The following is a 14,148-nucleotide window of genomic DNA, read 5'->3' as shown; positions in this document are numbered from 1 at the left end:
TTGTTCTCAGTTTTTAACAGTCTTGCATCATCTCATTTACTTCACTCACCAGGCTTATGGTGTAGGGAACACTTATCACTTCCATTGTAGGGGTGTACTATCTGCAGCTATGAGAGATTAACTTTCTCAGGGTCACACAGAGAGTAAGTTGGTAGACCAAATTTCTATTCCAGCAAGTCTGACTCAGATCCCATGTTCTAAACCACAGCTGTATGCTGTCTTTTGGGAGAGTTGTGTATCAAAAGTAAAAAGGAATAGGTTGATTTTAAAAAGCTATCATTTATTGACCAAAAAACTATCATTTATTTACTGCACCCAAGCCCTTTGAATTCTCAAAGAAGTTAATATCCATAACCACATATTTAGAAAGAAAAATAATAAGACAATAGTTATGTCACATTGATATGAAGCATAAAATTAAGGCTATTTGACTTGAGAAGACACATTGAGTAACTAGTATACAGGTCTTTGAATAGTGGAGATTATCAAAGAAAGACATTCAATGTCTTCAGTTATTTTGAATGGTCATATCATAGAAGAAATTGGTTTATGTACATGGCTTCAAATAGAATTAGACCAGTGAATAGGAGATAAAAAGAGATGTCTGCTAAATTTTTAAAAGGATACCTAAGAACATTTAGATTGAAAATGAGCTACCATTTGACTGAGTGAATCTTACCTTTGGAAGAACTAATGGAGGGTGAAGGATGTCCACCTAAACGTGGTATTAGAAGGGCGCCTGGGTGGCTCAGTCGGTTATTGACTGAGTCGGCATCTGACTTTGGCTCAGGTCACGATCTCACAGTTCATGAGTTCAAGCTCTGCGTTGGGCTCTGTGCTGACAGCTCAGAGCCTGGAGCCTGCTTCGGATTCTGTGTCTCCCTCTCACTTTGCCCCTCCCCTGCTCATGCTCTCTTTCTCCTTCAAAAATAAATAAACATTAAAAAAATTTTAAAGATGGTATTATAAAGGTAATGACTGGCTGATGTCCCAGTTGGCTAGGCACTAAATATTTCTTTTCACTCCTTCTCTAGGAGACACATCAGACACATGGAAGCAGGAAACCATACCAGAGTATCAGAATTCTTCCTCCGGGGCCTCTCAGATGACCCAGAACTGCAGCCCCTCCTCTTTGGCTTGTTTCTGTTCATGTACCTAGTCACTGTGCTAGGAAACCTGCTCATCATCCTGGCCATCCTCTCTGACTCCAACCTCCACACCCCCATGTACTTCTTCCTCTCTAACCTGTCCTCTGTTGACATCTGTTTCATTTCCACCACTGTCCCGAAGATGCTGGTAAACATCCAGGCACAGAGCAAAGACATCTCCTACCCTGGATGCCTCACTCAGCTGTATTTTTTTATGATTTTTGCTGGAATGGATGGTTTCCTCCTGACCGTGATGGCCTATGACCGGTTTGTGGCCATCTGCCACCCCCTGCACTACAGAGTCATCATGAACCCACGACTCTGTGGCCTGCTGGTTCTGGTGTGTTGGCTCATCATTTTCTGGGTCTCCCTGATTCATGTCCTACTGGTGAGGCGGCTGACCTTCTGTACAGGTACGGAAATTCCACATTTCTTCTGTGAAGTCGTTCAGATTCTCCAGGTAGCCTGCTCTGACACTCGTATCAATAATATCTTCTTGTATGTGTCGACTGCCATACTGGGTGTGTTTCCTCTGACTGGGATCTTCTTTTCCTACTCTCTGATCGTCTCCTCTCTAATGAGAATGTCCTCTGCAGCAGGAAAATATAAAGCATTTTCAACCTGTGGCTCACATCTCTCTGTGGTCTCCTTGTACTATGGGGCAAGCTTGGGGCTCTATCTCAGTCCTGCTGGGATCCATTCTTCCCAGAGAATCCCAATTGCCTCAGTGATGTACACTGTGGTCACCCCCATGCTGAACCCCTTCATCTACAGCCTCAGGAACAAGGATGTGAAGGGGGCCCTGAGAAGACTCCATAGTCGTGGAGCCCTTTGTCCATGATGGGCCACTGGCCTCAGAACCAAGTAGACATTGTGAGCTCCAAAAGGCAAATAATTGTGCATATAAATCTCTTGGTTTTCTTCCTCCCCTAAAAGACATGCCTCACTTCTTCTATTCTCAAAATCCCCATGACTTTGCCTTCATTTGGCTTTGGTTTTGTATTAGTTTCTCCTCAATAATCTCTTCAGTTATTCCTTTTTTCGTTTGTCTTCCCTGTTTGCAGCCCATAACATTCTATCTTTGGTTAGCTTTCCTACAGTCATTCCTGAGATTTTTAATACTTGATGTGAAGCACTTATAGCAAGTGCCTGCATGGTTTCCTCCCAAAACTGTCTTCTCAAATGCTGACATCCTTCACCTTAATTTGGTTGTAAGTTTGTTTCTCCCTGGAGGAAACAGAATGGAAACCATACAATAGTCATAACCAAAGTGCTTGCCATATCAAGACTGTGCTTGTTGATCTCCATCTGTAAATTTATGTATTTGACATTTACTTAAGATATTTTCCCTCTTTTTCAAAAAGATTGAGATTGGGATGGATCCCAACATGGAAACCTGAATATGATCCCATGCTCCTAAGTTTGCTATCTTAGTGTTCCTGAAAACACTGATGTGGATTTTCAACTTTAAGAGTAGGGATCTTGATTTGAAACCTCATTTGTTCAGGTTTGTAGGCAACATATTGCATAGGATATCACTGAGATATTGCCTCATATTTGTCTTTCTTCTGCCTTCTTTCCTTCCTTTCTTCTTGTTCTCTGCCCATTTCATGTTCTATTGGACCTTTATTTCCCCATTATTGTGGTTTTAAGATATGCCCTCAAGATCCTAAAACATGTAATAATGATTACAATAGACTAAGACTATTTTGGGGGGAGAGTATTCATAGTAGGTATTATCAGGAGTTGTAGTTACACACTTGTGAATCGTATTCAGAACTCACTTCACTTGTTAAAAAGAATTTTGATAGAAATGAGTCTGCAGTGAAGAATGGAGTAGTAGAAGATACCAGCATTTCTCCTTCGTTCCCCGGGATCCTTTTACTTTCTCCGCCACATAACAATGTTATGACTGCCAATGTTCAGCAACAGGTGCATGGGGGTAGAAGTAACAGGGAAGTATGCCCCAGCATGGACAGATCTTGATGGAGAGGTGTGAGGCATACCATCTTCTTTACTCCTTAGCTGTGATAATTCTCATATTTCCATTTTGTGCCAATTTCTAGTATTTTCCCACAGGATGAAAACTCTGCTCACTTGTTGTGGGAGCTGACTTATGGTATGCTTTATTGGATATATTTTGTTCCCTGTATCACTTCTCCTGTCTCTAACCCACGTCCTTGTTCCTTACTTCTCCCAGTAAAGCACTTGCACATGAATCATTGGCTCAGTGTCTGTTTCTGAGGACCCCTAATGAAGTCAGGTGGTAAAGACTGTGAAGGGAATTAAAACAATATCATAGTTGGAATTTTTGGTATTGGGACAAAACCAAACTGAACAAAAAACAAGTACTGGAGATATATCTATATCTATATCTATATCGATATCGATATCGATATATATACATACATATATAGTTAGATCTTGAAATTACTGAAAAAAATAATAATTTTTCAATAATATTGGGGTGGCTTCAATTCACTTTGATTCCATTAAGTTTCTAGCAGTGTGTAATTATTGTCTAATTTGTAATTTGTCCCTACAAATTGAGGAGGGGACCAAAGAGGTAAACATGATTGTAATACGGAGTGGTGAGCATAATAATGTTGGTGTATAAAAGAACCTATTGAAAAGAAAGGTAAAAAGTTTTCAAGTCATCTTGAGTAATTCCAGAGAAAATATTTAAAAATTTATTTCATGAGGGGTGCCTGGGTGGCTCAGTAGGTTAAGCGTCCAACTTTGGCAAAAGTCATGATCTCATGGCTTCATGAGTTCAAGTCCCACATTAGGCTCTGTGCTGAACATCTTGGGGCCTGGAGTCTGCTTCGGATTCTCTCTCTCTCTCTCTCTCTCTCTCTCTCTCTCTCCCCCTCCCACCTTGTGCTCTGTCTCTCAAAAAATGAATGTTAAAAAAATTTTTTTAATTTATTTAATGAAATTGAGGTATAATTTGCATACCATTAAATTCACCCATTCAAAATGTAAATTCAATAATTTTAGTAAACAGAGAGTTATGCAACCATCACCACAATGCAGTTTTAGAACATTTCTAACACTCCAAAATGTTCCCTTGTCTCCATTTGCAGTTAATGTCCACTCCCACCTAGTCCTAGGCAATGCCTTATCTGCTTCCTGTCTCTATAAATTGGCCTTTTCTAGATATTTTATGTAAATGGAATCATATAATATGTGGTCTTTTGATTCTGGCTTCTTTCACTTAGCGTAACGATTTTTGAGGGTTATCTATGTAGAAAACACATATCGGGGCGCCTGGGTGGTGCAGTCGGTTAAGCGTCCGGCTTCAGCCAGGTCACGATCTCGCGGTCTGTGAGTTCGAGCCCCGCGTCGGGCTCTGGGATGATGGCTCAGAGCCTGGAGCCTGTTTCCGATTCTGTGTCTCCCTCTCTCTCTCTGCCCCTCCCCTGTTCATGCTCTGTCTCTCTCTGTCCCAAAAATAAATAAACGTTGAAAAAAAAAATTAAAAAAAAAAAAAGAAAACACATATCAGCATTTTGTTTCTTATGTTTGCAGAATAATACTCACATGTATAAATAAATGCAGCCCTATTTATCCAGAGTTGGTAGACACTTGGATATTCCAGTTTGGGGTTATGATGGGTGAACTTTTGCATGTGTGTCTCTGTGTTGACACGTGTTTTCATTTCTTTGGGGTAGACAACTCATGGTGTAATTACTGAGTCACACGGTAAATTTGCATTTCATTTGTAAGAATCTGCTAAACTGCTTTTTCAAAGTGGCTTCGCTACTTTGCATTCCCCCAAGAAATGAGTGATGATCCACATTTTCCACATCATCACCAACACTTGGGATTCAGCAAAAACTTCTTGTGGGAGAATACACTGAGCACTGAGCACCAAATGATCACTAGAAGTTTAACTGGAGAATGGGTTGGGTAGGAAGTAGAGAGGAGAGTGGGAACTAGAGGAGAAAGGAACCACATACACATTAACATGGAGAAATTCAAGACCGAGGCGTTTCAGGAGGGTATATGGGACTGATGACTGAGTTACTGGAAATAAGTCTAGATATGTAGACGGAGGACAGACTATTGAGAGTCTACTTTGATATATTAAGGATTTGAAAGCAATGGAGCACTGGCGCCATGCGTAAACACAGGTGTAGCATGAGGACCTTAGGATTACTCTGAGTGGGAGAAAGTGGAGGCAGAGGGGACAGTTAGGAGATGGTTGAAGTGGTCGAAGGGAGAGATGATGAATGATGAGGCTGTGACCTAGCCAGTGGCAATAAAGTGGGCAGATTTTGGAAGAGAGGTGTATTAATTTCCTTTTGAAGCTGTAACACGTTGCCATTAAGCTGAGTGGCTTAAAATGACACACATTTATTATTTTATGTTTCTGGAGGTCAGAAGTCTAAAATGCATCAGCAGGGCTGCTTTCTCTCTGGAGGTGCTTGAGAAAGTTTGTTCCCTTACCTTTTCTAAATTCTAGAGACCCCCCCCCCCCCATTTGTGGGAGTTTCAGCAAAATCCCAGAAGAGCCTGAGAATGCAAAGGGGCATTTTGAAAAAGTAGACCTGTGCCCGGGTGGTCAGCTCACTGACAGTGGTCCCAGGTACACACCTGGAAACAGCCATAACCCCATGTGGACTTGGCTACAGCCCCATTTGGCCATGGCACCAGCAAAATCCCTCAGGCCCTGGAAGGAGACACATCCACCCATGCCTCAGGTAACAGGCCTGCTGACCTCACTCTGAGAGGCAGACCTTGAACAGCCAGCCTATGACCCAGCTCTAGTCTCTCTCAGCTGTGGTCTTCCCACAGAGGAATCCAGAAGGATTGGTGTCCATCTGTGTCCCTGTAGATTTTGAAGCAGCCCACAACCCAGGTCCAGACTCTGAGACATGATGTAGGAAGAATCATGCCCACAGAGGGACTGAGGGGGAGCCCCATCCATCAGTGCCCACTGAGGCAGGCCTACAGGACTCGGTCATGGATGTGGAACCTAAGGCAGCTCTATGACATGGCTGCAGCTCCTCTGAGCTGCGTTGTGGAGCTATTCACACATGGCTAGTGAGAGAGCCATACCTTTCCACACAACTGGGAAAATAGCCAAGCTAATGAGGGACCATAAGGCAAGCTGAGGGTCAAGCACAAGCTAGCACAACACCCCCCACCACCACCACCAAACCCTGCCCTCCCCCCATCCCGAGGTGGGATGTGTGTGATATTCCACAGGCACTCCTGGCTGCCCAAGAACAAAGGAAAGGAAAGAAAACAAATGGTTAACTGATACAGATCACAAACAGGACAGGAGTCTCCATTAGTTTACAAATGTCTTAGTAAGTTACAAGAAAAAGGCAATCTTATCAATAGCCTAATCTCCAGAAACCTGTGTACTCAGTTTCCTAGAGCCCTGATATCACCCTCCCCTCCAAAGCGATAGGGGGAACAAAGGCAAGAAGGAGATGACAGGTAAAATTAAATTTCTTTCTAACCAGCAGCCCAGTAACAAATGCTTGAGGCAAATACAGAGTATAACAGTTCTCCAGCGACTTCCTACTGTCTTAATGTTAATGCATTACTAGAGGGAAAACAACCTTAGCTTGACAATAGCAAGACCCCCGGCATCTTGTGAGTCCTCTTTAACACGTAAAAGTCCTTCAGGAGGCCCTCCTTTTGCCTTTACCTCCCCCAACTCCACAGTATATAACCTGCCACTCTTCACAACCCCAGTGCAGCTCTTTCTGCCTATGGATCCTGTCCCTGTGCTTTAATAAAAACCACTTTTTTGGGGCGCCTGGGTGGCGCAGTCGGTTAAGCGTCCGGCTTCAGCCAGGTCACGATCTTGCGGTCCGTGAGTTCGAGCCCCGCGTCAGGCTCTGGGCTGATGGCTCAGAGCCTGGAGCCTGTTTCCGATTCTGTGTCTCCCTCTCTCTCTGCCCCTCCCCTGTTCATGCTCTGTCTCTCTCTGTCCCAGAAATAAATAAACGTTGAAAAAAAAATTAAAAAAAAACAAAAAAAAAACCCCACTTTTTTTTGCACCAAGATGTCTCAAGAATTCTTTCTTGGAAATAGGCTCCGGACCCCCCACCACTCCAAAACCCCACCACTGCCACCTGTGGACCCTGAAGACCCTGTGTCAGCCTTGACCAAGGTCCTGGAGGCAGTCCTGTCTTCCCAGGACCCAGATAAGGTCCTTTTCCCTATTAATAGGATTTCCAACCACAGGCCCTTCTACAGATCCAGGAGCTGTGGTATCACACGGCTCCAACCCCACTCAACTATGATCCCAGAGGCAAGGTCACCATCCCTGAAACCCAGCAGAAGATCTTTATCTAGTGAAAGAAGCCTCTAAATTAGATGGAAAGAAGTGTTTGCTCCTTCAAACGCACAGACCCTAATACTAATCCCACCTGTCTGCATACACTACCAGCTGACCTGTGAAGAAGGCCAAGCTGAACACCTACTGCATAACATAACAACAAATATTACCTAACATTATATATTTACCATGACATATTAAAACATATAAAGCTATCACAATCAAGAGCGCGTAACGCACATACATAAATATATTAATATATTAGTAGTACACAAGAGTTCTCGAAACCAATGTGTCCGACTTCTGGCTCAGGTCATGATCGCACAGTTTGTGAGTTCAAGCCTCGCGTTGGACTCCATGCTGACAGCTAGAGCCTGGAGCCTGGAGCCTGCTTCAGATTCTCTCTCTCTCTCTCTCTCTCTCTCTCTCTCTCTCTGCCCCTCCCCCATTCATGCTCTGTCTTTCTCTCTCTAAAATAAATAAACATTAAAAAAATTATAATAATTGTTTTTTAAATAAGGATGGAATTCCAGGGGCGCCTGGGTGGCTCAGTCGGTTGAGCGTCCGACTTCGGCTCAGGTCATGATCTCACGGTCCGGTGAGTTCGAGCCCCGTGTCGGGCTCTGTGCTGACAGCTCAGAGCCTGGAGCCTGCTTCTGATTCTGTGTCTCCCTCTCTCTCTGCTCCTTCCCTGCTCATGCTCTGTCTCTCTCTCTCTCTCCTTCAAAAATAAATAAAAACATTAAAAAAAAATTTTAAAAAAAAGGATGGAATTCCAATTCAGTATGCCAAACGGTTTATCGATAAGTCGTCCTAAAACAATTAGCCATGTTCTCTGGAGGAAAAAAATGTGACTGGATCCACTATCACACACTACATGTCAAAATAAATTCCATTCAGATTAGAGATTTAAATGCCGTTAAATATGTTTAAGAAGAAAATTATAAAATCTGAATGAAATCTACCGTTTGAAGAGACTTTTTAAATCCAAGCAGGAAATGCAGATAGTCTTATAAAAACTGCAGAATTGCAGATGGATTCAATGGAATTTTTTCTGGCCATCGTTTTGGTGTCTGTTCCATGAGACAACCAAACTTATTTTGACACCAAAAATGATGATTCTCATAGAGGGACATCAAATGACTTCCTAAAATTTACAGATGGAATCAAGGCCAGAAAGAAAAACCATTACTACCTGGCTCCCAGTCCTCTACTTAGAATTCTAGACCACACTGCCTTTCCCACAAAAAAAAATCTGCTGATACTGAAATTTGTGAAGAGTGTGTGACTCACCTTGTTGTAGGTCGTGTTAGGATGTCCCTGGAAGGGGACCCTCTCGCCAGCGCGCCCGAAGAAGCTGAAGGGCAACCAATCACCGAGCGCCAGCACAACCCAACGGAAAGCCCCGAGCAGCTCGCCAGAACGAACTGAAGGTCAACCAATTACCGAGCAACAGCACAACCTGGCGCGAAAGAAAGACCCACCCGAACCTAAACCCGGAACTGCTGCAGCTGAAAAACCCTACCCCACCATACCCGGGGGCGACTTCCCCGACTCCTCTCACTCCTTGGGTCACGGAACCTCGCCCGGAACCTTAGTTCCCAATAAAGCCTTAAACTGCAAAAATTCTTTTTGACTCTAACTCCTATCTTTACCCCGCCCAACGCCTGACACTAACAGGTCGTGATCACTTATGAACTTCGGACAGCAAAAACAGGATCAAAACAAGTTTATTACGGCCGGGCCAGACAGGGAAATACAACGGGTCCCGAAAGTCTGGCCCCGAACAAGCTTTGGGAATGTCTCATAAAGGCTGTATCGACCACTCGGGTTGCAAAGGGTGGCAGTTTGAAAGGGCGGGCACCAATCACACAGTCCTGAAGAATTTTAAAATATAACTTGTTGACTCTAGCTAGTTGAATGCTGAATCATGTTGTTTACAATATTAGTCTTCTATCTAGTTCGAACAGAATGCGGTGGCTGAGAATGGGGAAGGGTGATTACGCCAAGCAGGTTTACAGAAGCTCAAACAAGCAGTTAAGAGGGAGTTTTATCTCTCAGTAACTCAGCAAATGTGGTTTTAAGCAGAACTAATATTTTGGGAACAGGAGCAGCACTTCTATGAAAGCCCAAAACAAACACTGGTTCAGCATCCCACACTCTGTGGTCCTTCTAAGCTTACATAGGTCATAGTTTACTCCCAGGCTACAGGAGGCTAGCTGTGTTTGCCCTTTACAACCTGAATCAGTCAACCAACAAACTCAAGAGCAGAGTCCTATAGAAATTCACACTGCTGAAGATGTTCCAATTGCTGCAGAAGTGCGTGCAATTTCTGAAGATTATGATATAGAGACAGAAAACAATTCCTTGATAGTCTCCACAACCAAACTGAAGGGGAGACTCCAGCTAAGCTTTCCAAAATTCTTGGCAAGAGCCAAGCTTTGAATGTGATGGCCCAGTAGAAGTAGCCTTTACTGAGAGCTAATAGCAGTGGCATCTAGAAATGTGAACTTTGTGAGTTCAATAGTAATGAGGGACTATAAGGCAAGCTGAGGGCAAAGTACAGGCTAACAGCACTCCCCCCCCCCCCCCACCAGGTGGGATATGTGTGATGGTCCTCAGACACTCCTGGCTGCCTAAGAGCAAAGGAAAAGGACATAAAACAAATGGTTAAACTGACAGGGGTCTCCTTCAGTTTACACATAACTTAGTAAACTGCAAGAAAAAGGCAATCTTATCCATAGCCTAATCTCCAGAAACCTATAGACTCTGTTTCCTGGAGCCCTAATATCACCCTCATCAAGATGTAAGGGGGGTTTAAGTGCTTGCCATGGTGATGTGGGAAACTAAGGCAAATGAAAAATCAAATTCCCGGGGCATCTGGGTGGCTCAGTTGGTTGAGCATCTGACTTCGGCTCAGGTCATGATCTTGCAGTTCATGAGTTTGAGCCCCGCGTCAGGCTCTGTGCTGACAGCTCAGAGCCTGGAGCCTGCTTCGGATTCTGTGTCTCCCTCTCTCTACCCCTTCCCCACTCATGCTCTGTTTCTCAAAGATGAATGAACGTTAAAAAAAAATTAAATTCCCTTATGGCCAACAGCCCACTGACAAGTCCTTGAAACAGGCAGAGTGACCTCCCTCTAGGAGTTCAGCTGCCTTGATGATGACACTTTGCTAGGGGCAAAGGGTATCTTGGCTTAACATTATCCTGTCTGCCCCACCCCAACCAGGATCCTGTGAGTCTATTTAAACACATAAAAATTCCTTTGCAAACCTCCTTTTTCTTTAACCCCCGAGTATATATTGGCAATTATACTCCAAGCATATGGCCCCTGATATACATCTGAAGGCTCTCATGGCTGAGGTTTTACTAACAGTCATAAATGATGTTTTCCTAACAACAGCCAGCCCAAGACCCTGGAAACCTTGCTTCCAAAGTACCTTAGAGACTTTCTCTATCCTTGACCCCCTCCCAACCTGAGGATATATAATGAGTTACCCATCACAACCCCAGTACAGTTCTTCATGCCCATGGGTCTTGTGCCTGTGCATTAATAAAATCACCGTTTTGCACCAAAGACATCTTCCAGAAGTCTTTCTTGACTGTTGGCTCCGAACCCCACCATTACTCCCAAAACCCTATCAGCAAATATTTTTCTGATTTAAATCAGCATATGATCCTGAAGCATAAGCGTACTGATTCAGATGTGTGTCAAGCATGCAAGGACAGTTTCTCTACCAACGTGCTTCTGATCGAACACGCAAACTGCGTGAAGACGAGCCCTACATTTATAGACACTGTGACTATAAAACAGTGATTTTTGAGAACCTCAGCCAGCACACTGCAGACACCCATTTTATTGACCACCTTTATTGGTGTGAGCTGCACAATGTACAGTTCTCCTCATGCAGTGACCTCGACCTACATTTCCGGGAGCACAGCTGTGATGAATGGTACTTGTGTCAGTTTCGTGAGCATGAAACAGTCGATCCAGAAGACTTCCACACCCATGTGGTAAGTGGACATAACTAAAGAGTTAATCATAAATATAACCACGGAGAAGATGGACAGCTACAGCCTCTTCGGCAAAATTACCTCTGACAAATGTAAAAACTTCTTTGTATGTCAAGTATGTGGTTTTCAGAGGAGACTTCTTGCAAATGTTAACAGGTGTTGCTACAGAGATACTTAAATTTCTCCTCATGCTTGTGATGACCGGGAAAGGCTTTTCAAGGATGCTAGAATATTGCAAACAGTTGAATTCACCTTTATCTGAAGGGGTTAATTTATGTCAATATGGTGAATATTCGACAAGACAAACTGAAGAACTTAATATTCATCTAGATTTCAAGCACTAAGCTGACTTACCTTATAAATGTAGTGACTGCTTCATGGGGTTTAGGAAGTGAGAGAGAATTAAGAAGTCACCTTCAAGTCCATGAGACAACTTGATTACTTTCTTTAACTTCCATAATGTTAATGTAAAATAATAAATTTGAGTTTTATGGGGATGTTTAAAAAAACAAATGTTTGTACAGTAAAAGATGAAACATTAGGGGTGCCTGGGTGGCTCAGTTGGATAAGCATCTGATTCGATTTTGGCTCAGGTCATGATCACACCGTCCTGAGATCAAGCCCCCCATTTGGGCTCCAAACTGGACATGGAGCCTGCTTAAGGTGATCTCTCTCTCCCTCTGACCCTCCTCCGCTCTCTCTCTTTCTCAAATAAAAGATGAAACTTTAACATAGCAACTGAGATGACCAGTTCTATAGATACATAAAACACATTTGATGATGCACATGAAAACGATGTTTCTCTTTTTATTGAAGAATAATTGACATACAATACTGGATTAGTTGCAGGCATACACATAACACTTTGATATACATACACATCATGAAAGGGTCACCACAGTAAGTGTAGTTAGCATCTGTCAACATACAAAGGTGTTACAGTGTTACATTGACCATATTCCAAATATGGGTATGCTATATCTCTTGTCTTCATTATTTTATTTATAACTCAGACTGTATCTCTTAATGCCCTTCACCCATTTCCTCCATTCCCTCCCATTCCCCTCCACTAAGTCTTGAATAGATGTGACACTCATCTGCACAAAGGCCATCCAATGAAAACCATAGCAAACGTGATTAGGGGAGCAACTTTATAACCATGCCTGAAGAGAAGAATGCCTGGTATCAGTGCGATCTCATAAAAACAGATATGCATATTTGACACAGAAAAAGGAAAGATTTACAGGAACTGTCATAACAATGAAAGCAAGGCATCAACGACTAGACTTTAGCGTCGTGTCCAACGTAAATGACAATGAGGAAATCAAAGCCTAGAGACCGGATGGACTGAATGCTGTAGACAGACTATGTGATGGACTGTCGGGCTTAACGATAAGGGACGTGCAGGGAGGCCGGGAGGAAACCATTTACTGCCCAGGCTGTAGGGTGAACCCATTGGCGCCCTGCGGGGAACTGGTTTCGCCCCCCGCCCACCCCCGCCCACCCCCGCCCCGCCCCGCCCCCGCCCGTAGCCGCGCCCCCATACCTGGTTCCTGCCCCAGCCATGTCCTCCGGGCGAGATCCAGGCCTCAGGCCCAGCGCGAAGCCCACGCTCGAGGGAAGCCCAGTTCCGCCGTCTGAGGTGGAAGTCCCGCCCCTCGATTCCCGGCAGGAAGCGGAAGTGGCGTCACGCGCTCGCCGGGGTCTCCGGCAGTTTCTTGGCGCAGGGTTGAGGCCGTTGGGCTGGTAGCGGTCGGACGTGGGCCGGCCGTGGTGGGGAAGGCGTGAAGGGAGGCAGGAGGTGGGAGTCCAAGGCCGGTTTTAGTCGGGGTCGGCGATGGTCCTGCTTAACGGCCGGGCCGCGCGGCTCGCATCCGCCTAGACCGCCCGACAGGCCGCTGAGGCCGGCGGTTCTAGCGCGGAGCCGCTGTGGTCCTGCTGGGAGGGCGCGTGCGCGGGGTGTTCGTGGCCACTGTGCTCGCCTGTCCTGCAGTGTGCAAGCGGCCTTTGTGACTTTTGTCCCAAAGGAAAAGAGTTTCTGCTGCTGGGAGTGGCCCAGGCTCCGCCGCGTTACTCGCAGCCTCAGGGACCCGGCCGGTGAGCGTTCTGGAAAGTTGGTTCAGCGGGGCCTGTGTTTCCTTTCGGTGGGGAAGAGGCAGTTTTATCTGAGAATGTGGCTTTGTCTGCGCTCGTCTTTTCTTCGGGACACACTGTCTTAGGCAGGTGATATGCTTTCTCGGATGTGGGTAGTGTGCATGTTTCAGTACCTAGTTATTCACACGTGCTCCACTGGTCTTTGTACTAAAGAGAAACCGTTTTCACGTCGTTTTTCCTGAGACCCTCCTGAGCCTGTTCATTCCCACCAAGTGGCAAGCCAGGGACTCCGGGAGAAAAGAATGGAGGCGTGAATACTCCATTTTCAGAATAACTGGATTTCCCATTAACAGGGCATTGGGACTGTTTTCCATTTAGTGGAAAGACATTTTTCTTTCATAAAATCTTAAACCTGAAGGAAATGTAAGCAACTACTGCTATGAATGTGCGTTCAGGTAGGTTCATCCATTTTTGCATTTTGCGTGGTTGCTCTCTCTAGATAAATGTATTTTTCAGTGGACTGTTTGAGAGTAAATAGGGAATAAATTGTAGATGATGCTTGACCTTCAAATACTTAGTAACGCATCTCCTA

The 14,148-nt window shown here is 44.5% G+C and overlaps 1 protein-coding gene and 1 pseudogene across 1 annotated transcript; both read left to right on the top strand.

Annotated features, from left to right (window-relative positions):
• The first annotated feature begins 923 nt into the window (after positions 1 to 923).
• Positions 924 to 3,528, top strand: LOC122486832 (olfactory receptor 7D4-like). Its single transcript, XM_043586457.1, has one exon. It carries the CDS (start codon positions 1,051 to 1,053, stop codon positions 1,987 to 1,989), a length of 939 nt encoding a protein of 312 aa, XP_043442392.1. The 5' UTR covers positions 924 to 1,050; the 3' UTR covers positions 1,990 to 3,528.
• A 3,645-nt stretch (positions 3,529 to 7,173) lies between these two features.
• LOC122486551 lies at positions 7,174 to 12,427 on the top strand (annotated as a pseudogene).
• The last annotated feature ends 1,721 nt before the right edge of the window (positions 12,428 to 14,148 follow it).

The sequence above is a fragment of the Prionailurus bengalensis genome, chromosome A2 (genome assembly GCF_016509475.1).
Source record: "Prionailurus bengalensis isolate Pbe53 chromosome A2, Fcat_Pben_1.1_paternal_pri, whole genome shotgun sequence".
NCBI lineage: Eukaryota > Metazoa > Chordata > Mammalia > Carnivora > Felidae > Prionailurus > Prionailurus bengalensis.
This window is presented reverse-complemented; position numbering and strand designations above follow the sequence as displayed.